The sequence below is a fragment of the Citrus clementina genome, unplaced genomic scaffold (genome assembly GCF_000493195.1).
Source record: "Citrus clementina cultivar Clemenules unplaced genomic scaffold, Citrus_clementina_v1.0 scaffold_7, whole genome shotgun sequence".
Taxonomy (NCBI): Eukaryota; Viridiplantae; Streptophyta; class Magnoliopsida; order Sapindales; family Rutaceae; genus Citrus; species Citrus x clementina.
The window spans coordinates 5,606,246-5,630,585 of record NW_006262075.1 but is presented as its reverse complement, the minus strand read 5'-3'; the positions used below and the strand labels follow the sequence as shown (position 1 = coordinate 5,630,585).

General features: G+C 34.6%; 4 protein-coding genes across 4 annotated transcripts in view; 1 reads left to right on the top strand and 3 right to left on the bottom strand.

The window, feature by feature from the left end:
* Window positions 1-4,831: 4,831 nt before the first annotated feature.
* Window positions 4,832-8,842, bottom strand: LOC18037578. The gene is made up of 14 exons (XM_024180801.1): window positions 8,528-8,842; window positions 8,363-8,428; window positions 8,235-8,283; window positions 8,036-8,145; window positions 7,822-7,923; window positions 7,338-7,412; window positions 7,140-7,243; window positions 6,958-7,039; window positions 6,554-6,646; window positions 5,939-6,003; window positions 5,771-5,783; window positions 5,599-5,679; window positions 5,187-5,295; window positions 4,832-5,102 (listed from the first exon to the last, which is right to left on the bottom strand). The coding sequence occupies exons 1-14, from the start codon at window positions 8,657-8,659 to the stop codon at window positions 5,005-5,007; spliced, it is 1,179 nt and encodes a 392-aa protein (XP_024036569.1). The 5' UTR covers window positions 8,660-8,842; the 3' UTR covers window positions 4,832-5,004.
* A 308-nt stretch (window positions 8,843-9,150) lies between these two features.
* Window positions 9,151-12,793, bottom strand: LOC18037628. Its single transcript, XM_006426295.2, has 3 exons — window positions 11,905-12,793; window positions 10,429-10,539; window positions 9,151-9,748 (listed from the first exon to the last, which is right to left on the bottom strand). Exons 1-3 carry the CDS (start codon window positions 12,565-12,567, stop codon window positions 9,554-9,556), a joined length of 969 nt encoding a protein of 322 aa, XP_006426358.1. The 5' UTR covers window positions 12,568-12,793; the 3' UTR covers window positions 9,151-9,553.
* Window positions 12,794-16,392: 3,599 nt separating this feature from the next.
* LOC18036789 (phospho-2-dehydro-3-deoxyheptonate aldolase 2, chloroplastic) lies at window positions 16,393-19,238 on the top strand. Its single transcript, XM_006426293.2, has 5 exons — window positions 16,393-17,063; window positions 17,174-17,451; window positions 17,819-18,095; window positions 18,355-18,600; window positions 18,733-19,238. Exons 1-5 carry the CDS (start codon window positions 16,533-16,535, stop codon window positions 18,994-18,996), a joined length of 1,596 nt encoding a protein of 531 aa, XP_006426356.1. The 5' UTR covers window positions 16,393-16,532; the 3' UTR covers window positions 18,997-19,238.
* A 3,016-nt stretch (window positions 19,239-22,254) lies between these two features.
* The window catches only part of LOC18036948 (polyadenylate-binding protein 2), a 4,800-nt gene continuing 2,714 nt past the window's right edge, over window positions 22,255-24,340 (bottom strand). Inside the window, exons 4-6 of the mRNA XM_006426289.2 lie at window positions 22,871-23,062; window positions 22,654-22,781; window positions 22,255-22,569 (exon numbers count right to left, since the gene is read on the bottom strand). Of these exons, the coding sequence (XP_006426352.2) occupies window positions 22,521-22,569; window positions 22,654-22,781; window positions 22,871-23,062 (369 nt within the window). The 3' untranslated portion in view covers window positions 22,255-22,520. The remainder of the gene's footprint in view (window positions 22,570-22,653; window positions 22,782-22,870; window positions 23,063-24,340) is intronic.

Here is a 24,340-nt window from a genome sequence, read left to right as displayed (position 1 = left end):
CATAAAAATATCCCTATTTTTTTTCTTATATTATATACGATAAAATTTAAAATTTATGGTATTTTATATATTAAAATTCCAAAATAATTATGTATTCACTTGAATATAGTTTTACTTATAAATGTTAAAATATTACGGTATTTAATATATTATTTATTTGACATTCAAATTTAATAAGGATACAAATGTAAAAGTACATATTTTCAGCTTTTTAAGTTGAAAAAAACAACCAACTTAATACTTATTTTCCGAGATTCATACGAAAAAACAAACATATTATTCAGATTCAGATATTCAGACCTATTCAGAATTCAGACTTATTCAGGTCTATTCAGATTTCAGACAAAAAACAAACGCCACCAAAATTTTGACAAAACTAAGGTAGTGGAAAACATAATGATAATTTGTAATAACATATCCATTTATTTGGTAATAAACACTACTTCTCATATTAGAGTGGAGAATCATGAGAAGTAGGGATCTTATGATTAGGCGTGTAGAGTGAGAGTATGTTGTTTATTTACACTATGATATAAGTGTAAAATAGGAATTAAAATCTTATTTATGTGTTTACTTTATCTTGACGTGGAGTAATTTTTTTAATTTATTTCAAATTATAATTTTACCTTTATTTAAAGAATTATAGTTTTTAATTTCAAAGTGAACAAAATATATATATGTAAAATAAACTTTTTATTTTATTATTAACTTTAATTATATGAATTAATGATAATAATTATTAATATTCTTAATTATGTAAATCAATTTTTTTATTAATTTTAATTATGTAAATTAAAAATTATAGATAAGCGACAGAAATATTATTATTAATAATATAGTACATAATTAATATTTTATTATAATACACTATTTATTATTAATAATTATTAATACTAAATAAATATAATACTACTAAAATTAAATAAATACATACAGTAGAATAGTGCTACTTATGATCATAAAATTGTTGGAATCCAGATATCTATACTGCAAGTCAGATCCTAGCTGATTCCTAAGTAACAAATTTTCAATAATGGACCTCTCGACAGAGACCGAACAGGCGCTGTAATAAAATTCATATTAAAATATTTAGTAAATAACAAAAATTCCGTAGCAATGTTAGAGTCGTTGACACAGTCACCATCATGATTACCAATCTAATAGCCATTATCAATGTAAAAAAAGCATTTAGTGCCAGATTAAAACAAACATTACCAGTTTTAGCTTAGGAAGAGTGAAGGCCCGTCAGAACAGAACAGCTGGGCAACCAGTGTTCGTACAAACAGCTAAAGCTATGAATACGATACAAGAAACGCAAGCTGCACTGCTGCAGCTTCCACTGAGTTGATCAGTAAAGGGTACACTTTTGCATCATGATCTTGTTTTTAATAATTTTGCTCGACTCGTGAAGCAACAGTAAGTTAACCAGCTAGCTAGTAATCGTAATCATATTCTAAGCTTTGTTTAAAGAACCAAGAAATGGCGTGTAAGTGTGAAATATCAATATTTTCATTCTTTGTATGTATCACATGTGCGTTGTCATTGGCGCGTGGCTTCCCATGCATGCATCAGCCGATGACTCCAGTTTTGTGTTTGTGATACGGTAAATAATCAGAATAAAATATTTGGAGTACTTTTATTTTTCTCTCATTTATTGCGATTTTTTGTATGAAATGTATAAATTTTGTGATTATAGGAATAGGAATGTTGATTTTGGCAGTCAATTATGAACTATTGGTTTGATTAGTGCATGAAAGAAAGAGAGAGACTCAGGATTTGAGTGGTCGCCATTATATTAAGTCCTGATTCCTGAGCCCTTCCGATATTAACAGAATTTATTTCTTTACCATGTTTCTAAGAATAAATAATGTTTTGTACCAGTGCTGTTGTAAACCTTGTTGACAAGCCTAGGATTGTATTAAATCCAAGCGACCGCATATAATTCGTGCACGGAGACAAGAAAAGTGAAAAGAAGTTATTTGATTGTGAAATTATTTTAAATAGTTGGATGCAATTCTTATGTGTGGTGAATGTTACATATAATGTAACAAAACCTTTTATATATGTATATATAAAGGTAGACAATTAGGCAACACATCATTTTTATCTTGAACAGCAAGTGCTTGCTTCTTTGTCCGCCTAACTTACGTTCAACGTAAGTTACGCTCAGCCCGTCCAATTTCATACAGCCCCCTATACTCTATACTATTTATATTTTATTTATAAATATTATAAATTTTTTGAAATATAAAATTTCGTTTAACCCTCTTATACTCAATTTTATTTTATTAAAACCATAGAGTATGAATTCGCCCCCATAATTTTAAATTCTCAAAATAACCTCCATTTAATTAAAAATATAATTATTGTTAAATGAATTATAATTATAATTATAATTATAATTTTATTATAATCATAAATATTTTTTAATAGATTATTGTTATTATTAATAACGATAATAAAAAATATTATAATTAATTAATCTATTAATAATAATTAATAATATTTTTATTAAATTGTTAGTAATAATAATAATAATTAATGATAATCAACATATTTATGATTATAATAAAATGGAATAAACACTGAGTCTATATTTATATAGGAGACTCTTTTATATTTCTATACATTTTAATTTCAAGTACTTTTAGGATTTTTTTGTTACCTTCATAAATAATGATTTTGTAGGCATCTCATTATTAAACGGTCATTTTTAAGTGCTTTTTGCTAAGTTGTTACACATTCGAGGATGTAAACACATTTTTCTTGCTTCTATTTTTTAAATACAAAATTATTTTTATTGGGTCAAGCTTAAAATTCTGACAGAAATTATCATTCATTGGTCTCTTGAAACCCGATAATGAGTATTTAAAGTCGAAGGTAGCATTAGCAATATATTTACTATTAGTTAGATAATCATTAATTATTATTATTATTATTATTATTATTATTAACAATTTATAATGCTTTTTATTCTTGTTATTAATAATAACAATAATCTATTAAAAAATATTTATGATTATAATAAAATTATAATTATAATTATAATTCATTTAAAAATAATTATATTTTTAATTAAATGGAGGTTATTTTGAGAATTTAAAATTATGGGGTCGAATTTATACTCTATGGTTTTAATAAAATAAAATTGAGTAGATGGGGCTAAACAGAATTTTATTTTAATAACAATAATCTATTAAAAAAATATTTATGATTATAATAAAATTATAATTATAATTATAATTCATTTAACAATAATTATATTTTTAATTAAATGGAGGTTATTTTGAGAATTTAAAATTATGGGGGCGAATTCATATTATATGGTTTTAATAAAATAAAATTGAGTATAAGGGGGTTAAACGAAATTTTACATTTCAAAAAATTTATAACATTTATAAATAAAATATAAATAGTATAGAGTATAGGGGGGCTATATGAAATTGGACGGGCTGAGCGTAACTTACGTTGAATGTAAGTTAGGCGGACCCTTATTTAAATATTAATTTAGTCGTACAAATAGTAAATGCTAAATATAGAGATTATTCAAATGCAGTACGAATATTTGAGTTCAAAATATATCAAATTTGTGTTTGAACGGTTCTGAAGAGAATATTTTGCTCTTCTTTAGAGAAACGGATCAAAGAAATTACAGCATACATCTAAATTTCACGGTTCAAACATGTATTAGCTTCATGGGCAACCGAAAAAAAAGGCCTATAATTGAACGAGAATGCCGTGTTGTCCAACGGACTCCTTTCGTATGGTAGGGGATTTCACTTGAAAAAGAAAACGTTTCGTAATTCATACTGATGGATTCGAGTCTATAATCCTCCGGGAGTTTGATTGATTGATTTATTCGGCCAATGGAACCTCAAAATCCACGGGCTTATTAGCTAAATGGCGATTGGTGCATACAATAATACCAGTTGTTTCTCGTGAATTTTTTAGTTTGCTAGTTTCTTTAATCTCGGCCAATCCTCCTTTTTTATTTTCTTCTAAGTGTTCCGCTCCGTCGGTGACTAATTTGGACTACTGGACGGGGATCCGGATTCGGCTACTGCTGGATTCATACTTCGAAATTCATACCTAAAATTATTCTAATTGAGAAATATTTTTGTTTGAACTTTGATCATAATTAACGGGATACTATAGTTACTACCATTGCCCGATAAAACGATCTTGCTTCGTGGGTAACTCACTCGTGAGCGGGTTGGTCTTAGGAGCTGCTGATTGATAGCCGATCAATTTCTTCGGCGTCAACTAGTGTTGCACTGCTGCTCCGAGCAAAGCAATCTCGGATAATGGGATCCGATTGAAACTCAGATTCAAGAGGAAGTAGTGGAGCAATCAGCAAGTCGTTTCACTCGGGTACCTTTCAATTTCCAGAAGTTTTGACCCCCCAAGAATTTTATGTTCATTCGCGCCAACACCCACCCCAATTTGCATTTTGGAGACTCCGCCATCCATCCAAGCTACTGATTGGGAATTTTATGCGCGGCCGGAGGGCTGGCTATCTGATCTGATCAACTTCGATAAGTAGATCGGTAAATGTAGATCAACACCAAAGAGAGAACCGATTGTTAGTACCAGTTGGGTCTTAGTAAGCGATCAAAAAGGAAAAAAAATCTGTAATTCAGTTGCTGGAAGGCATAGAACGAAGAAAACTATCAAGTTGAATTTGAAAATTCAGTTTAAATTAAATGAAAACAGTAGATTTTGCGGCCGTTTAGGATCCCTTTACCAAAAAAAACCCATGGGGGAACATTCCACCATTTTTTTTTTTTTTTGATAATTTAACTGCTTCATCCCCTAAAAAATTACACGCCAATCTTGCACATAAATTCTAAGTAAGCTCGAATCAAGATATATTCTCCAATCCTCACATCGAAACTGATATTAAAACTTTTCCGGTTTTCCCATTAGATGAAACTAAGCTTTGCCTATTAAACTAGAAATGGAATTAAATAAAGTTCCAAAATATCAATCCATTGGTACCGCCATTCATTTCATATTTAACAAGTTGTATCTATATGATTCCTCATCAACTATTAAGGGAGGTATACTCCATGTTCCAAGAGGATGCCCGGTTATCTTCCCACCTGACAATCATAATACAAAATATAAACAATGGTCTCAGAGAAGAAGAGGGACGGATTTCATATAATTCAATTTCAACAAATTACCCTCTTTAGTTGCTTCTTCGCATCTTCTCTGGTAGTTAGACGACAGCTGGGGGTCCAAAGATTTCAGTAGTCTGTTATACTTTTCTTCAGACTCAGTAATATATTTTGCCTAGAAAGAAAAAATTATAGACAAAATAATTATTAAAAAAAGAAGAAAAAAGAAGAAGTATTACTTTTTAATATTAGAACTTAGAAGAAACTCAATGGCAAAATAATAATAGAAAAATCATAATCGCAAACCCTTCTCAAGTCACCGACAAAGTTATGAATTTTAATCTTGTACTAACAAATAGCCTGACTCAACAACATATCCCCTTGAAATAGAAGGGATTTGAGGTGGTGAGAGATCTATGATTCTATTCTATCACTAAGGGGAAGGCTAAAAAGAAGTTGAACAAAAGGGTGTGCTTACAATCATGGTCGGTGCTGTTGCTGGTCCATATATTCTAACAAACATTCGCAAAATGTTGAAATTATTCTCCAAAACGTCATCCTAGAAGAAGACCATAATTAGGAATCAGAATAAGGCTAAATAAAATGTGTAACAGTTGTTAGTAGTTGTAACTCTGTCAACATGAACTAACCTCATAGTCAAACCTACAGCATCATCATGGAACTTGGACTGAGCGAAAATAACATAATGCTTGCCACGTAATTGTTAAATAATTGCAGTAAATGTTAATTATTCAACGAAAAGCATAACCACATGGAATTGCAGTGTGTGGACAGAGATACACAGAAAAAATACTTACAGATCATCAGATATTTCTACTAAAAACTCTGATATTGACAGAAATTCCATGTGCAAGTCGTTCACCTACACAGTTGCTTCAATGAAAAAATATTTAATCCAATTGAATACACTGGTTCCAGCAGATTTCAATAAATAATTGAACACATAATATGTCACACTAAAAATCACAATAGCAGCTTCATAACTGTCATGTCAGAATGTGTCAGTCACAGGCTTAGTGCACTACTGAAGTGCTAGAGCTGTTTTCATGAGTTCAAACGCTGAGGAAAAAACAATCTTACAAACAATAAATAAGTTACTTGAATTAGATGCTTTCAAGAAACTTCTTGTAAATGAAGATTCAAAAATAACAATTTTCAAAAGTAACGTAAGCAGACAAGAGTAAAAGAGGCCAAAGCTTTCAAGTTGCATGAGAAAACAACATATAATATCTTGACAGACAGTAGCTGTCATATTTTTGTTTTGTAGTTTTAAGCTTCATGGAACAAATACAATTTTGAAAGTATGAACAAAAAAGCTATAGATAAACTTGTGTGTTAACATGTTATATGAGTTTAGAAAAGCGCAGTTAAAACTCATACAAAATCGTACAAAAGTTGCAAAAGAAAATTACCTCTTCTCCTCTCAACTGATACAAAATTAGATTCAGCACCCGATAATCAAATGACTTTAGATGAATTGCCCCCATCACATCTTTGACAGAGATCTGAGAAAAAATTGTATCTTTAAACGAAAACCTGGACAAAACTATTCTCGAGCATGCATATGTTTTGCATATAATGTAACTTCGTCTTTTTTTATTTTATTTTATTTATTTATTATTTTTTTTAATAGAGAAAAGCAATAATTAAAGAATCCACAAAAACTTCCCATAAGTATAGGGATATCCTAAATAGAAAATACCTTCAATTCAAGAGATACGAAAAACAGGAGAAAATGGTGACACGAGTAAAGAAAAAAAGCTAGCATGAAAATGATCAATTCTTTTTCTCAAAACGACTCCAATGTCATATGTACCTCCTTTTTTGTCATCAGTGCACAACACAGCTTTCTCTCCAAAGCCCAATACTCTTCTCCGCATCTAAATTCTTCAACAATCCTTGATCCATGAAGCAAAGACAAGATTAACTGTATTTATACCGGACTTGAGAAGCAGTTTCATTTTAAAAACAGTAGAGTCAGGCAGCGAGAAATTATACCTCTCTGTCAAGAGCCCATGCCGTTCAAGCAAACTCACAAGAGGTCTGAACGGATCACTTTTCAATATATCTATTAACTTAGAAACCTGTTTCTCATATGCTTTCTGCATTGAAAATAGTACTACCTTCATTAGGTAAAAATTGATTAAATATTTACAAGATTATAATAGTCATGGCCCCCGATGGTCTTGGTACTACCTCCTGAAATCCTCTTTCGGAAACAGTAACTCCATCGGTTGGCATATTAACAATCTTCTCATTCAGACTATCCAGCTGCACTAAGAAAACCACAACTGTTGAGAGATGATAAAACAGAAAGGACTTAGCAGCTCAATATAAAATAGGCATCAGCGAAGAAGTTACACGGCAAACTCATGCTAACTTGTGCAAATTCCTTTTAGTTTATTATTAAAAAAAAAAAATTATTCTAGGCAAGAATATAGCAGGAAAAAGAGCACACAAAGATCAGGCGAGGCTCATATGCCTTCTAGAGAAACATGCCAATGCCTGATAGATGAATGAAATTTATACACTTCTACAAGGTCCTAACATCAGTTTTGCAGCAATAATAATTCAACAGTCTCAGCACCATCTCGACAAAAATTCAAAAAAATACTTTGAAATGTTTTTCATATTATTGAAAAGATTATCATAGTTCATACTTTTGAGCAGGTTGTGTTACCTGGTAAATATAGCTTTCTGTGAATGAAAGCACAGGCAGATATTTGAAAATTGCTTGTGGATGGTTTGCATCCATTCCATGAAACATAAAATAAGATCTGCACTGTTGATTAAGTCAAATTCATTAAAAAATAACAAGTTTCAGCTCGCCAGATGGTATTTGATGAATCTAAAATAACATGTTTGGTGGGGGGGGGGGGGGGGGAGGTGCTTACAAAATCCTCAAGCGTAGAATTTGCCCTCTGCATACCATCAAGTCCAACCAAAACTTCACCACAATCATTCTCATTCACAAAGCCACTTCTAAAACAATTTACTTGAGTGCCTACAAGAAAGTGAAAGTCTGATAAATACTGTTTAGGCTTTACATGAAACTAATGCGAGGAGGCGGGAAAAAAAAAATCATTCACATACCTTCCTGAGTAAGACGCGGCAATGCTTCCTCGAGAAACGAAGCTGAAAGCTGCAAAAATAATAATCAACGTAAACATACCAATTGACCTGTAGCAAGAGGAATGAAATCACAAAAAAATTTCACTCACTTTCGGCACGTACTCTAAAATCAAGCTGCACTTCTCGGTCATGTCGAGTTTTCCGGACGGTTGTACCTTGAGCGCATGAAACTCAGTTAGATTCTCTTTCAGTATAAAAGGAAAACAGCAGAAGCAAGCAGAGGGAAGTGCTAGTGCAGGTAAAAAATTGACTACCAAGAGGAGGATGAGATTGGCGAGAAAGCGATTAGAATCGTCATTATTGTTAGAAGATGAAACAACAACGCCTCGCGATTGCATAAATGACAGTGTTTCCTGTACTTGTTCCAGCTTTCTCAGTTCTTCCATTTTCCCGTCTCTCGCAGAAGTTCTCTGTTATGCTTCGAGTAGATTCCACGGCACCACAGCGTTTGTTTTAGAAATTAGAAGGAAGCCCGATGCAGAGTGTTTGATACTTGGCATTTGCTAGTTGTTGGGTCCGTTGCCCTCTTGCCGAAGGATTTGGTAACCGTGTAGAGCCCGGCAAAAAGCAAACATGAACGTGGGACTACTATGGGCCTACAAAGTATTAGCAGCTGCCAGGGCCGGGAGTGGTTGAGAAATAACTCAAATAAGACTAATAGTTAACTATCCACATCAATTAGCATTCAAATTCGAACTTTGTAACAAGCAGCGTATCATTGCCGATGTTAATTTCTCAAATTCATATAATTTTAGTATAATTGTTAGGAATATCTTGATCATAGCGGCAAGTATAATTTTCTGAACTGTTTATGTTTTGAATATGTATAAAAAAATGCTTTTCTTATGAAGGAACAAACAAACACGAGAGCTGCTGGTAGAGACCGAGGTTGGAAAATGCATTTAGATGACTTACAATGGTATCGAATGTTTGAGGATCTGTGTCATTTAAAAAGTGAAAAAGAGAAGAAACTGTATAAGATTACCCACATACAACTTGGAATTACAAGCACGAGCCGGAGCACAAAACCAATCATGTCTCATTGCTACAATGCTATGCCTCAGCTAGAAACAGGCATATCTAAAATTTTATTCTCCTTTCTTGTTTTGCCTTTGTCTTGTATACAGGCAGATTCAAGAATCTGGAGGGAGTTTTCCCATGCTGAGACACTTGATGCCCCCTGATATAGCTACAGAAGAAACCAAAGGCACGTGCTTGCTTAAGAAAGAAAATATCAAGCAATTGACATGCATTCAACATGACATATTATCCCAAACTCCCTAGGCTCTGTCATTCTTGTTTCCCCTACTAGAACCGAAAGCTTCAGTTTCTTGGGTTTCCATTTGTTTTGCCCCATCAATAAAATCAGAAGTTTTAAGTTTATCTTGTTCTTGACTAGGTTCTTGCCTGTTTTCAAACAATTTCCCAGTCTTCCCAATAGCAAGAATCAGCTCAAGTTGTTTTTGCTGCTGCTCCTACAAAACACACTCGGACCAAGAAATCAAAGTCAAATCAACCACAAATTTGCACTGTGGAATTAAATTTGAAAGCATGAAGTTTCAGCACAAAGGCAGGGAGCTAGACGTTGAAGAGTTATCACATTGTGACGGGCAACATTTTGACTGTAGTCACACGTCTATTATTGGTACCTTGGTGTGTGTCAAATAACTCTGGATCCAATTTTAACTGAAAATGCACAGCCATTCCTAGCAAGGAATTTTAGACAGACCTGGAAAAGATTCCGGGCAGGCTTTTCTAAAACCCCCCAAAATCTTCTCATAAATTCCAGAGCTACAAACAAAATGTTAATGGAGGCTGCAGACTCCTAATAGGACCAGGCAAAATAACCATACCCAATCCAAGTTAGATGTATTTTATTGGAATTTCCATTCGGTAGTTTCCCATCAAATCAAGGAGATATGGCTCAGTACATTAAAAATACAATACTAAACAGGAGCCAGAACATAAGATAAACATTAATATCATTGACCTAAATATTTCAATTACCCTGAATCTCTAATAATGGTTCACTCTTTTTTCTTTTGGGAAATACTAATAATCGTTCACTTGAATAATTAGTTTATATATGACGATATTGATTCCAAATTGAAACAGTTAATACACTTAAGTGATAAAACCATGTAATGGGACTTACTTGCATTGCCAACAAAACCTTCTGAATTTCACCCAACTCCTTCTCAAGAACATCTCCTTGCATTGCTAATGCTCTTGTGGCCTCAGAATTCTTTTGGGCCAAGGCTGCAGCCTTCGGACATAAACAGAAAAAGATAAGCAAATGAATGCTGTATTCCAAAACAAATGAGTTATCATGAGTGGCTGAGAGATGTGCACTACTGTTCTATCGTATTTCATAAACCTTACACCAAAGCCAAATATTTTACTTAGTAACATTTAAGTTTTATCTACAGATCTGAGCTTTACAGAGATCATGCTCCTACTAAAAGGTAAAAAGCTTCAATGTCATCTTATTGATATCCAAGATCTCCAGACTATATGCAGTCTAAAAGTCTGCACTAGGATGCAAAATCTTTGAACCAGAAAACATAAAACTAAAGAAGCACATCATTAGAGCCAAAATTCTAGCAGCAATTCAACAAAATAGACCACTTAAATGCTCCCAGAAAGGGGGAAAAAAGAAAAAAAAAAAGTTCCGCCTAAAATTTCAGTTTCCTAACAACCTGAGTGCATTAGCTTCCAAATAACTATGCATAAGAAATTCATTTTTTGGTGGTCAAACCTCTCCCAGCCCAGAGAGAATGTCTTATCCCATTCACAATTGACAGCAATTCTGGAAGCATAATCTTCTTAAAAGGAACCCTGAAATATCACCAATTCAGCCGATCAGAGCTAGTCTCAGGAGAAATACATCCTTAATCTCCTTCATTACTTCAACTGCATGTCCCATTCTCACTTCCCTCAAGATCTACATTCCTAATAAAGGTACACGATCATTCCAACTTACTAATACTCCTTCATGTATCACACCATTCCAATCTCTCATCCCATCTAAACTTGAGTCATAATTACAACTTACCACCTATGGCATTGGACCAAGAAGCTTGCTAAATTGGTATGACTTTCCTACGAGATGATCTTAAATGGACTCTGCAGTCTGCTGAGGTGGAATGTGGACAGCTACAAGATTCTACAGATAAGAAGATAATTGGGGGAAAAAAAACTCAATGGCACAAAAATAGAAGCATCTAGCCTCGCAAACTCACAGGTCTAAGACTCAAGCCATATCACACTCAATTGAGTAGGGAAAACATAATCTAGAAACAATAAAATATTTGTTCTATTTCAAAGTTTAGTAACTCAAACCGCCAAAATAAAAAGATTAAAAGCAACTGAAATTGGGGAAAAAAAAAGATGATGCATATACTTCTTCTACAGCCACTTTATCACTGATAAGAGGAATAAATGTTTCTCAACATTAAAGTTTCTTTCTTGATACTTCTCTGAAGTGAAAATGTTTATATCCCATTCATATAAGTTTGCACTCTTCAAAGTAGTCAGACGACTTTCATTCTTCAATAAACAACTTTTTCATATGTGTAATGATTATCAAGAATTACATAGCAGAAATCACAAGTTTGAGAAATTCCATTACCTCAGTAATGGGATCTTTGAGAGCCTTACGGGTAACCCGAAACCTAACTCCCAGCTTTTCAAGCTGCCTAGATAAGACCCTTAAAATGGTAGCAGAACTTTTCATATCTTCCTCCAATTTCTCAATTCTCCCCACCAAATTGACTCTCTCCCTTCCCTCCACCCGCACCGTCTCCCCACAAACACGCCTCCATTGCCGCCTCCTTATGACGGCGCCAACCCAAACCCCACAAACCAAGCTAACCACACCACAGGCCAACACCCTGCTCCCTATCAAACCAAATAGCGAATTTTTCAACCCAAAAATTCCATAATACACAGCAAAACCAATAGCAATCACCGAAGAAGAGAAGAGACAGACTACTTCAGATATTGAGAGAAGCGAATCAAGATTGAAATTATCATTCGTCTGTGTTGTGACGACGCTGGTGTTGGAGCAATTGTTTGGTTTCAAAGAGTGATAAAATTTAGAGTTGGGGATGAATTTAAAAGGAGTATAATCATTATGGGAAATGTGGATGAGGAGGCAGCGGGAGGTGACTGGAGGAGGAAGAGCGAGATTGTTAGGGTTTTTGATAAGATTGGTGGCGCTGTGGTAGAATGTGAAGCGAGATGAGCATGAGGGTGGTGAGTTTGTGAAGACGTGTTGAGACGATCGTGACATTGTCTAATCAGATTTTTTATTTTGATTCTAATTTTGGGTGTTTTTTTTTTTTTTTTTTTTATTGATTTGAATGGAAGTTGAGCATCGTTTAGACGACCACTGGTTTAGGGTTTTTGTTTGGGGATGGACATAAAACAGAGGGACAGGTTTTGGCGATGGATTCAATGGCTTGGCGCGCACCGCGCAGGATCAATTCGCGCACTTTAGTTTGACAATGCTGTTTTGAGTTATTGTGCGCCTAAGAAAGATAAAGGGGTGGACTTCGCGCGCGCCGTAAAATAAAACCTTCTCAAAATCCTACGTGTAATTTCGTTCAAACTATTTTTTTTTTTCTCTCCATAAAATTGTAATATCCCTCAACGTTGGAATCTCAATATGCATCTTAAGTTATGTCAATTTCATTTTTTAGATGATATAATAATAACTTTTGTTCGTTTTAAATTTATTATTCAATAAAACATGTAATTAGATATATGTTATGATTATTGAGATACTTAATATTATCATAACTTTTTGATTTTAAATAATTCACCTATCGTGAAATGAATTAGTATTTACAATTTATAAGAAAAGAAAATATTGGAACAAAAATTGGTTAAAAAGAGGGAACAAATAGTTAATTGAAAGATTGCTTGTCACGTAATAACATAGACGATTAACTTAATAGATTCCATGGGCAAAAAGAATTTTAGGCCACAATGGTTGAACTGGAAGTTATAAATGTAAAACAAATGTTTGAGAAATATGACCGAACTAAAATTTTTGAGCTATTATATTACGTGTTAATAAATAAAGTCACGAGGCCGTTTGAAAATGAAGATGCTTTTACCTGGGGGTCGGCATGAGTAAAAATAACGGTTTTCGGTACGATTTGGTTTGATCTTAAAAATCAATTGGGTTGATAATTAGAAATCGATCGGATTTAGATTCAGTCCGAGTCAAAATCGAACCAAACATCAAATTCGACCGGATTACATTTAAAAAAAATTAAATCTAATAAAAAAATTTAATACAATGAAATTTTGACCTGAAATTATAATCCTAACACTTAAATTTATTTTGAATCGATCCAGATCGAACCCAACCATACCAAACCAACTTTTGGACTTGATTAAGTTGAATTCTTAAAACTAAATAGGTTGCAACTCGAACTCAGACCAGTAAAAAAAATTAAGTCAGAATATCCACTCCACTTTTACATGTTATTTTTGTGAAAAATATTATCTAAATTTATATTTACTAACTACTTTTATTTTTTTATATTTTCCATATATTGATATCATCATCCACTATTTTCATTTTTATCTTACTCTAAAGCAAATATATCATTAAATTGCTTTGTTGTAAGGCTAAAACAGGACTATCCTGTTAGAAATTTAAGAATCAATTTTTATTTACCTGTAGATGCTTTGACTATCTTCAACTCACCATTAGTATATTTAAAAATTTAACATCCACTGACTATTGAGAAGACAAAAATTTTGATGAAGAAATTCATCAGTGTAATACTATTTACCATAATTTTTTTTTACAATAGATAGAGATATGTTGATGTTTTCAATAGATTGAGAGTGGGTTGGATGTATTCAAAACATATGGGGGTGTGAGGAAATTAATCCTAATAATTAATTGACATGTTGTTGATGCTAACTATATTGAATAAGAAGAAATTAACCCTAGAATAAATTGATGTCTTATTGATACTAAATATATTGTTTGAAAAATCATTAATATCAGTTATTTTGCATAAAGGCAGCATTAGATTTATCTATATTTTGAAAGATATGAAGTAGGCAAAGCCAAACTGATTTTTTATAACCCATATTTCTCTTAGATTTCAAACTCAAGTGGCAAGTTGCTTAAACATTACTCTATCGATCCATGGTGAATCATTGGGCATATATGAATGAAAAATGATACTCAATCTACTAGTGGATCCCTCCTCGTCCTCTTTTTAGGTAAATAAAATATGACGCTAATTTAAACTTTATCATTAATCATTAAAGAAAAAAAATCCAGCTTTTATTTATTTTTAGATGGTTGAGCCCGTTTAGGATAATATCTTATTATCTTGTCACGTGACAAAAATTGAATAAAAAAAACCGACTTGTATAGGAGGCGAGTAGTAGAAATAATATCTCAACGAATCTTAACTTAAGCATATAAGGATTGAGCAACCATTAATTCTTAACCTAATTTTTTTTTTTTTTTTAACCTTTGATTATGAATTTAACCTTTAACATTGGATGCACGTCGTATGTCTGGACATGAATAGGCGGGCCTGTTGTCCTTTCAGATGGATGGAATGGGACCAAGAGCTAATTATTATTTTCTGAAAGGCCAAACGAAAGCCTGAAAAGTTAATATACAATTTTATCAAAACCGATGTGTGTTTTTATTTAAGTCCATAAGTGAGGGAAAAATCACATGGGAGGCGGAATAAACTATTCCGGCAACTCCCCATGTGGATTCTGTGCCATAATATGGAGATTTATCGAATCCAGGCGCCATTCGACTACTTAATTTATAATCAATTTCGTTGTCGCAAGCACACCGATGTTGAAACCCTTTTATTAAGTCCTATAAGTGGCTAAGTGGGTTGAACCAATCCAAATGTGTGTGCGCACGCACTTCTAATAATATATAGATTATGGTCTTTGTGTGTGCGCGGACACGCTTTTTTTTATATGATCCTCTTCTAGTCTTGTTTGTATTAGCATCTCCGCAGAATATTCCAAAAAATACATCTCTACTCAAACACAGATTGCATTGCTAAATTACCATTCTATGAGTATTACTTTTGTGCGAAATGTTGAAATAAGTCATTATGATTATGACCTATTCAACCAAAAAAAAAATGTTTTTTCAATAGTAGTAATTACCTAAACGGTAAAAAATAGAATTAAAGCAACCTTTATTAAATTTTGAAACATTTTTTATAACCAAACGAATAAAGATTATCTCCTGATATGAGCTCTTAGTTTTTAATGATCTTGTGTCATGTGTATTTAAATGATAATGTATGAGTATAATTTAATTTTTTTATTTTCTTTATTTATTAACTACCAATCACTCATGTGTATTTTTGTTAAGAAGAAGATCAGATCATGAGAGAATTCTAATCTATAACAATAATTTGGTGTTCTTTTAGTAGATATCAACGAGTGAGAATCAAGATTCGACAAAATAAATAATTGAACAAACAATTATGACCAAAGAGACTGGAGCAGAATTCTTAACTCATTATATTTATTTTAAAACAAATTTTTATTTTTCGGGCTTCTCCACATTTTTCCAACCTACTATAACTCTAGCTGGAGTCAATTAAAAAAAATAATAATAATCAGATTAGGAACAAATTCACATTTATTAACAAGCCCCGAAAAAATTGCTTTTATTTTTTGAAATACTTAAAAATTATTGCTAAGTTGAAATTTTACGAAGCACTAAACTAATAATTACTAAATGACAAACATAAAAAAATAAAATAAAACAATTGTGACGGAGATTTAGAAGACAAAAAGATGTGGGGTTGGTTGGCAATGAATTGAAGAATTCTATATAAGTGGCGCTAGAGGTAGACAGGTAGGTGAATGAATAATCAGAAGTGTAACGACGTAAAGGTGGACCAAACGACGGGCGCCTGAGCTGATATCACAATCGCCACTCATTTGCCAAAATAAGCGCGGCTGGCTATTCCCATGTGCCTATTATAACTCCCAAAATAGCCCCCACCCCATGTGACTTGTCTCTTTTCCAAAAGACCACTCTTACCAAAATACCCTTCAACGAACTTTACCTCTCCACCGAACACAAACTCTCGGTGCATTTCAAAATCCTATAAAATCCCCCACCAAAACTCTCGTTCTGTCAACTCTACAAACACAAACACTCCAGTACAATCAATCATTCACTCTTCCGATTCCAGAGAGAACAGAGAGAATTAAAAAAAAAAAAGGACCCCGATGGCTCTCTCAAATGCATCATCAACTCTTTCTTCCAAGTCTCTCTATGCCAATACTCACACTCTTGCGTCCAAGCCTCACCAACCAAATTTCTCTCTTCACCCCGCCAACACCACCAAACCAAGATCTCTAGTGCAACCCATCACGGCCGTCCATGCAGCTCAACCCGCCAAGAACTCTGCTGCTGTTAAGGAATCATCGTCGTCACCGGCAAAGGCGTCCGGGAAATGGGCGCTGGAGGGATGGAAGACCAAGAAAGCCCTGCAGCTTCCTGAGTACCCGGATAAAGCTCAGCTGGAGACTGTTTTGAAGACTCTGGAAGATTTTCCTCCCCTGGTTTTTGCTGGTGAAGCAAGGAGCCTTGAGGAGAGGCTCGCAGAGGCTGCCATGGGAAACGCTTTCTTGCTTCAGGGTGGTGACTGTGCTGAGAGTTTCAAGGAGTTCAATGCTAATAATATTAGGGACACTTTCAGAGTGTTGTTGCAGATGGGTGTTGTGCTTATGTTTGGCGGCCAAATGCCTATCATTAAGGTAAGATAATTATTAGGGACGCATTTAGAGTTTTATAATTTCATGATTTTTGGCTTTTAATTTAAATATATGAGGTATAATGGGGATTAGTGTGGGTTTGCTGGGTTCAGGTGGGAAGAATGGCGGGTCAATTTGCAAAGCCAAGATCAGATCCTTTTGAGGTGAAGAATGGAGTGAAGCTGCCGAGCTACAAGGGAGACAACATCAATGGTGATGCTTTTGATGAGAAATCAAGAGTTCCAGACCCTGAAAGGTTGATTAGGGCTTACTGCCAGTCTGCTGCAACTCTAAACCTTCTGAGATCCTTTGCAACGGGAGGTTACGCCGCAATGCAGAGGGTTACTCAGTGGAATCTTGATTTCGCCGAGCACAGTGAGCAGGGAGATAGGTATTGCAAATTTAAACTTGCCTTAATTCGGACCATTTAATTTAATGCTGTTTGTAATTTACAATTTTTAGAGCTTAAAAAGGGAAGACAGAGCAGTAGGTGCATTTGGTCTTTAGGAAATGTGTTTAAGTGTGGGTAAGTAACATTGTCTTCTCAAAAAAAGAAAAAATGTGTGAGTAACGTTGCAGGGTCAATGGTCAAAGAAATCTAGTCAATGTGACAAAAATATCTTGCTTTATTTGTCGATTGAAAGTTTTTGAGTCAATTGTAATCATAATTTCACTCAGAAAGTGAATTTGTAGAGTTTCAGATGAATTCTGGGTATTATGGAAATGTTTAACATTTTTGTTGTTGGGTTGCTCCATAGGTACCAGGAACTGGCTCACCGTGTTGACGAGGCCTTAGGATTCATGGCTGCTGCGGGTCTAACACTTGATCATCCTGCCATGACATCAACAGAATTTTGGACCTCTCATGAATGCTTGCTTTTGCCTTATGAGCAAGCACTGACAAGACGAGATTCAACTTCTGGCCAGTACTATGACTGCTCTGCTCACATGCTTTGGGTTGGGGAGCGTACTCGGCAGCTGGATGGTGCCCATGTAGAGTTCCTAAGAGGAATTGCCAACCCTCTTGGCATCAAGGTATTTGCAATTTGGGATCTCTTTGTTATTTACTAGGTTTACTTAAATGTGTACGCACATTCCAGGAACAATAACAATTCATACATTGACAACTATAGTGTGTTTAGAAGTTTTGGACATTGATTGTAGTCCAGTGTTTGTATATATACATATGTAGAATCATGATACGCGTATCCTTGATGTGCATATTGCTGGATGGTACTTTTAGCCTATCTGTGACAAAAGTTTAAAGTGACTGAAACAAAAGTTTGTGTTTCAGGTTAGCGACAAAATGGATCCAAATGAGCTAGTCAAACTTGTTGAAATCTTGAACCCACATAACAAGGCTGGAAGGATAACAATAATTTGCAGAATGGGTGCTGAAAACATGAGAGTCAAGCTGCCTCATCTGATCAGGGCAGTACGTAGGGAAGGGCAAATCGTGACCTGGGTTTGTGATCCGATGCATGGAAACACCATCAAGGCACCCTGTGGACTCAAAACTCGTCCATTTGATGCAATTTTGGTATGGTTTCTTTCATTGCCCACATGGTGGCTTGAACATTGATGAATTTTCAAATAGTCACAGAGCTTTTGCTATTTTCTATTAAACAAAAAGAAGAGAAAAATTTAATTACGATATCCACTTTGTTTGTAGGCTGAGGTGCGAGCTTTCTTTGATGTGCATGAGCAAGAAGGAAGCCACCCTGGCGGCATCCATCTAGAGATGACTGGCCAGAATGTGACAGAGTGCATTGGAGGATCTCGAACAGTGACTTTCGATGATCTCAGCTCACGCTACCACACACATTGTGACCCAAGGCTTAACGCTTCTCAATCTCTTGAGCTAGCTTTCATCATTGCAGAACGCCTAAGGAAAAAAAGATTGGGAACACAACGTCTGCATTCCTTGGGCCTTTAAGGTGGCTTTGTTATGTGTATCAAACTGTCTTCTCTTAGTGCGTTTGTCCATCTATCCGTATTTGGTAGGGAATAAATTATTAAGGGTCATTCACAAAACCTAGCGTTGAGCCTCCACGTATCATTGTATTAGCGGAACAACATGAATGATCTAGAGAGTACCGATACCTTGTTGTATTGTTTGTCCAAGCGTTGTAACTTGGTGCCGCAAATTATAATTCAATACCATGTTTTGCCTGTGCACTGAGCCCCTTCCTTACCAGAAGCTGCTAACTAAACCTTAAAAAGTTATAATTTATTTATTGTTTGTATTTAGTATGAATTTAAGTTTGCCGAGTGATTGTTCAAAATTTTAGAGGAAAGAAATAAAGCAAAAGCCACCGCTCGTTCAAGGTTCAGTAGTTTAGCCTGATTTCCTTTAGAGTGCTAGAGTCCTCTCTGATGGTGCTAACGCCATCGTGGAAGAGAATCTCAGTTCCTTAGAGCATAGGTTTCTTCTCTGCCACTTGGAAGTATTATGAATATTATTAGGATTAGTTTAGGTATGCGGCAAAACGTTGAATGGAAAATGAGTAACACCGAGTGTTTTCCCTGCATAAAATTGAAAATGGTAGGTAGAAATACTAATTAGATAAGTTGAAAATTGTGATCAAGGTGATTCCATCTGGTCATCAAACTAAATTTCAATTTTCATGCGTTGAAAATCCCATCAATATATATATATATATATATATATATATAAATCTTGTCGATATCGAATGGCTTGGCATTATATCCACCATGTGGGAAGCAGCGGCGTGTTCGTATCTTTCAATTATGAGGCAACATATGGGAATTTGTCTTCAGTCAGAAAAAGGGGGCTCAGCCCCCTTATTTTAAAGTGTGAAAAACTATGAAATTTTTTTATATTTTAAAAATTCGGACTAGAAAATTACTATATATATATATATAATGCACGTTTGAAATTTTATAACATCTTAGATCTAATAATTTAAGTAAATGGAACTTCTTGACATGTGTCGTTGCTTTTAAAAAAACAAAAAACAAAAGAATTCTGTATTTAAATAATTAAAAGCCATCCCTGTATGACTACGATGCAAGTAAAACGCAGAATTCAAAACTTAACAGTTGTCAATACAGTGAATAAATTTAGCTTTAAAATTTCGATTAAAGCTTAATGCGCAATGGCCTACTTAAAAAGTTTTCAAATACAGATGAAAATTATTTTATATAAACAAGAAAAAGTCTCATCCAACTTAACATGTCAGTAAGAAGTTTAAACAGTGAGACAATAAACTATAATAATTTTCATCAGACTCCCAGGACAGCTCCTCATACTCCCATCCATGTGTTAGGTGTTCCAAATATGACATGGACTCTATAAACCATGTCAATAAGAAGGACTCGAATCATCATCAAGCCAAAAAACAAACCAAACTCCCTCAACTCCTTTCCTTTAGTTGTTAACGATATAATTCCCAATTTTTTACTTAAGAATCAGAAGGACTTCGCCGATATCAATCCTAGCACTCTTGCAATTTTTTTTTGTTTTGCATATTAGAGTATTTAGATTAGGGATGACAGTTGATTGAGTTGGGCTCAGACTTGGTTAAAATTAAGGACTCAAAAAACCCGATTATTTATATTTTAGGTCAGATTGGGTCTGACCTGATTCAAATCAAGGTCATGTCAAGTTTTTTTTTTAAACCCGCAGCCCTGCACAATACTTTATCCCTCACATTATATATTCTACTTTGTCCAATTTTGCTTTGTTTGTTAATGATGTAAAACAAAATTACTTTTTTATAGGACCATTATATATTTATATGTCCATAATTTTATATATATATATAAAAAATTAATGTCTTATACAAATAAAAACATACAATTCCACAATTCAATTTCAAAACTCAACATAAAAAAAAGAATTCCATAATTTTTCTCATATGCATTGCATCCAAAATTACTCTTTTATATATACATACATGAATATATATATATATCTTAAGGCACTTACCATTCATCCCAAAAGCTTAAACTGTTAGGAGAATGCGCTACTTTATACTTAAGCACCATCAGGACCACCAGGTAACGTCTCCACGTTATGCCACGACATCGTGGCCCCATCTCGGCCCCACAAGCGCGGGGTAGGTGTATAGGAGTCACAACATTGGTGCGGGCCCCAGTAACAGTGACTGGGATATATATTAAGCCCATTCCTCCCCCCTGAGTTTCAAACCCTAGATGGCTCTGATACCATTTTAAGGCGCTTACCATTCATCCCAAAAGCTTAAGCTGTTAGGAGAAGGCGCTACTTTATACTTAAGCGCCACCAGGACCACCAGGTAACGTCTCCACGTTATGCCACAACATCGTGACCCCATCTCGGCCCCACAAGCGCGGGGTAGGTGTATAGGAGTCACAACATTGGTGCGGGCCCCAGTAAAAGTGATTGGGATATATATTAAGCCCATTCCTAGGCTTGCTAAAGAATTTAATAAAGATTTGGTAAATTGTTTAAAATCTGACAACCGCGTTTAAAGAACTTAATTATTATTTGGTAAAGTAAAATTAAGTTGGTATATCGGCTGGAAACCTGAACGTGCGGGCTATTGATCTGTTCTAAGTCAGATCTGGGTCCAAAGGCAAATGCCTTTCTGCATCGATCTGGTTTAACAACGCCACGTACTAATTTAATAAATATATAAAATTTGATCAACCACGTTCCAAAGCAAATCTATCCATTTATTTTCAAAGAATCTAATAACCAAACTCGGTAAAGTTATTTAAAAAAGAACCAACTGCGATCCAACTTGTTTTATTAAAGCACTCATAAAGTTTTTCGACGAAAGCACTTCCATCCTTCGATCCTATTTCCTTCTGGTATCTAAAAAGTTATAATTTTTCATAATTTTTTTTTTCAATTCAAAGGTCGGACTGAATTAGCTAAGACTCAAACCCGACCCAAAACTCAAAAATTCAAATTAAAACCCAAAAAATTTGAACCAAGTCAATCGGACCAAATTTCAAGTCGGATCAAATTACCATCCCCATCTTAAATACAAGTTTCCAAAGTGTTGTCCTGAGGAAAATCCAAGACCGATCATATCCAATCCCGATCTCATCATCGGGCCAAAACTTTGGTATCATCAGCCTCTATAAAAAATAATATTTTGAAGTATATTTTCAGTAAATTCATTAATGCAATTTAATAAATACCTAACAAATTCTGGGCTTGCTTCCAACGAAGAGGCTATAGTTCTTATTAGAATATGTGAAAATTGAAACTTAACCACGTTGTCTGCACATGCAAGTTAGGAATTGTCCAACATCCAAATTCAACAAGAAATTCCATAAAGTTCATGCTAATAATGTTTGATCATTCAAGACATCAATAATAAACATGTAGCTAATAAATCCTTTGTTTCCTATCTAAAGCAGGATACATAAGCACCATGATACATTGAATTTTTCAGTTTATGGATGATCCACAAATGTCACCATCTTCAACAGGAGCACAATCTGCTAGTAGTAGGGCATGTACCTCATTGGCCTTCTGAACCTCGGAACCTTCCTACAGATGTTTCAGGCTTCAGGGTGAGAAAAAATGACACGTTACTATTAAGGAAAGACAGCACAACCATTGGTACAAACATACCCATATCCATAAGGTGAATAGAAATAAGGAGGTACATAGGGCCTCCTGCCTCGGTACCCCATGTAAGGATTGAAACGCCTTGGACGATACTGCTTCATACCAGGGACATTTGTCCTCTTAGGTAAAACCTGAAAAATGTATCAAGTGGTCATAAATAAACAATTCAGCTTCCTCTGGGGTACCAAAAATACAAGTTCATTAAAGGAAATGGAGTTACCTTCAGTTGACGGCCATGTAATTCAGACTCATTCAACTGGAGAGCCTCTTGAACAGCATCTATTTCAAGGAATTCCACATAAGCAAAACCCTTTGGCTGGCCAAACTTGTCTGTCAGAATAGTTACCCTGTTTACAGTACCACAGGATTGGAAATGTTGCTGCACTTCTTCAGGAGTGCATGCATAATCTACCTGGAAGGCCAAATTCAACCAAAATCTGATTGATGATTTTAGATAGCAACAGCAACCAATGCTTTTAAACTCAGCAGATTGAAATCAACATAGACAGAAACTGAAAGACGAACAACAAAAATTAAAAACGTGAAAAATCTGTCGACCAACCAAGGGCAATAGCTTTCACTTTCCACAACTTCCACCATATCAATCTTATCAACCAACATCTACTGGCGCACCTTTATTAGTCAACACCTCACAACATCCACTGTCCAAATGTTATCAACTAATCCACAGGACCACTATTGAACTTGTTTAACTAAGAAGCAATCAGCTGGGTAATCCTTTTTACTAGTCTATTAAGATGCCTGTAGATTCAATTTCATATTCCCCCACTGCCACCGCCACTAATCAGAAACATGATTTCCGCTGCACAAATCAAGCTAGTGCAATGGTCGTTTGGCAATTATCTGGCAAGTGACCATAACTCTTTATCTCAGCATGCAGTATAACTACCAGCTCATATGAAAACACGCAGTGTATAAATATAGCATGTGAACGTGTATAAATATAATATGTGTTCACATGCCACGTTTTATTACGGATAATAAGTTGATAACAGTAATACGATTCTGAAAATTAATGCACATCTTATTATTTTTGCGAAGTTCCGATATGGAGAAAGGGGGGTGGGGGAAGACTTCTAATGAAACACATTTTCAAAAAATGGGTTGTGGAAGAGTTGGTTGTGAAACAGCCAATGTGCAGGTCGACAAACTGACTGATTCAAACAGAAAATAAAGTAATTTTCACAATCATTCGGGATATCTAAAACCATGAGGAAGTAGTCAACTGATCAGAATATAACAAAACTGACTAAGCTGTCACACCTTTTGCTTAAGCGAAAGGGTATATTGAATATTTGTACGGCCAATTCATAAAGTAGATGTAGACTTTCCAAAGATATCTCTTTTGATAAGACTTTTCAAAGAGATATCTAAGCCAGAGATGTATGAGCAAGTCAAATGAATGACAGCAATATAATTTTATTCTTTGATTTAACAAGTGGCAGACAAAAGATTAGGGCCACAAGGAAATTGAAAAAAAAAAAAAAAATTCATGCCTCTCACCACATTCTATCAAATGACCAAAAATTTCAGAGGCTTCAAAGAACATCATCAGCAGCAACAGGGCTCTTCAACTTAGATCGCATAACCCTGATTTTGTGCTCTCCGTGGTAGAGTTGAGCATCTACTCCACTGATCCTTTGAAACATCTTTCATGACTTGATTCATT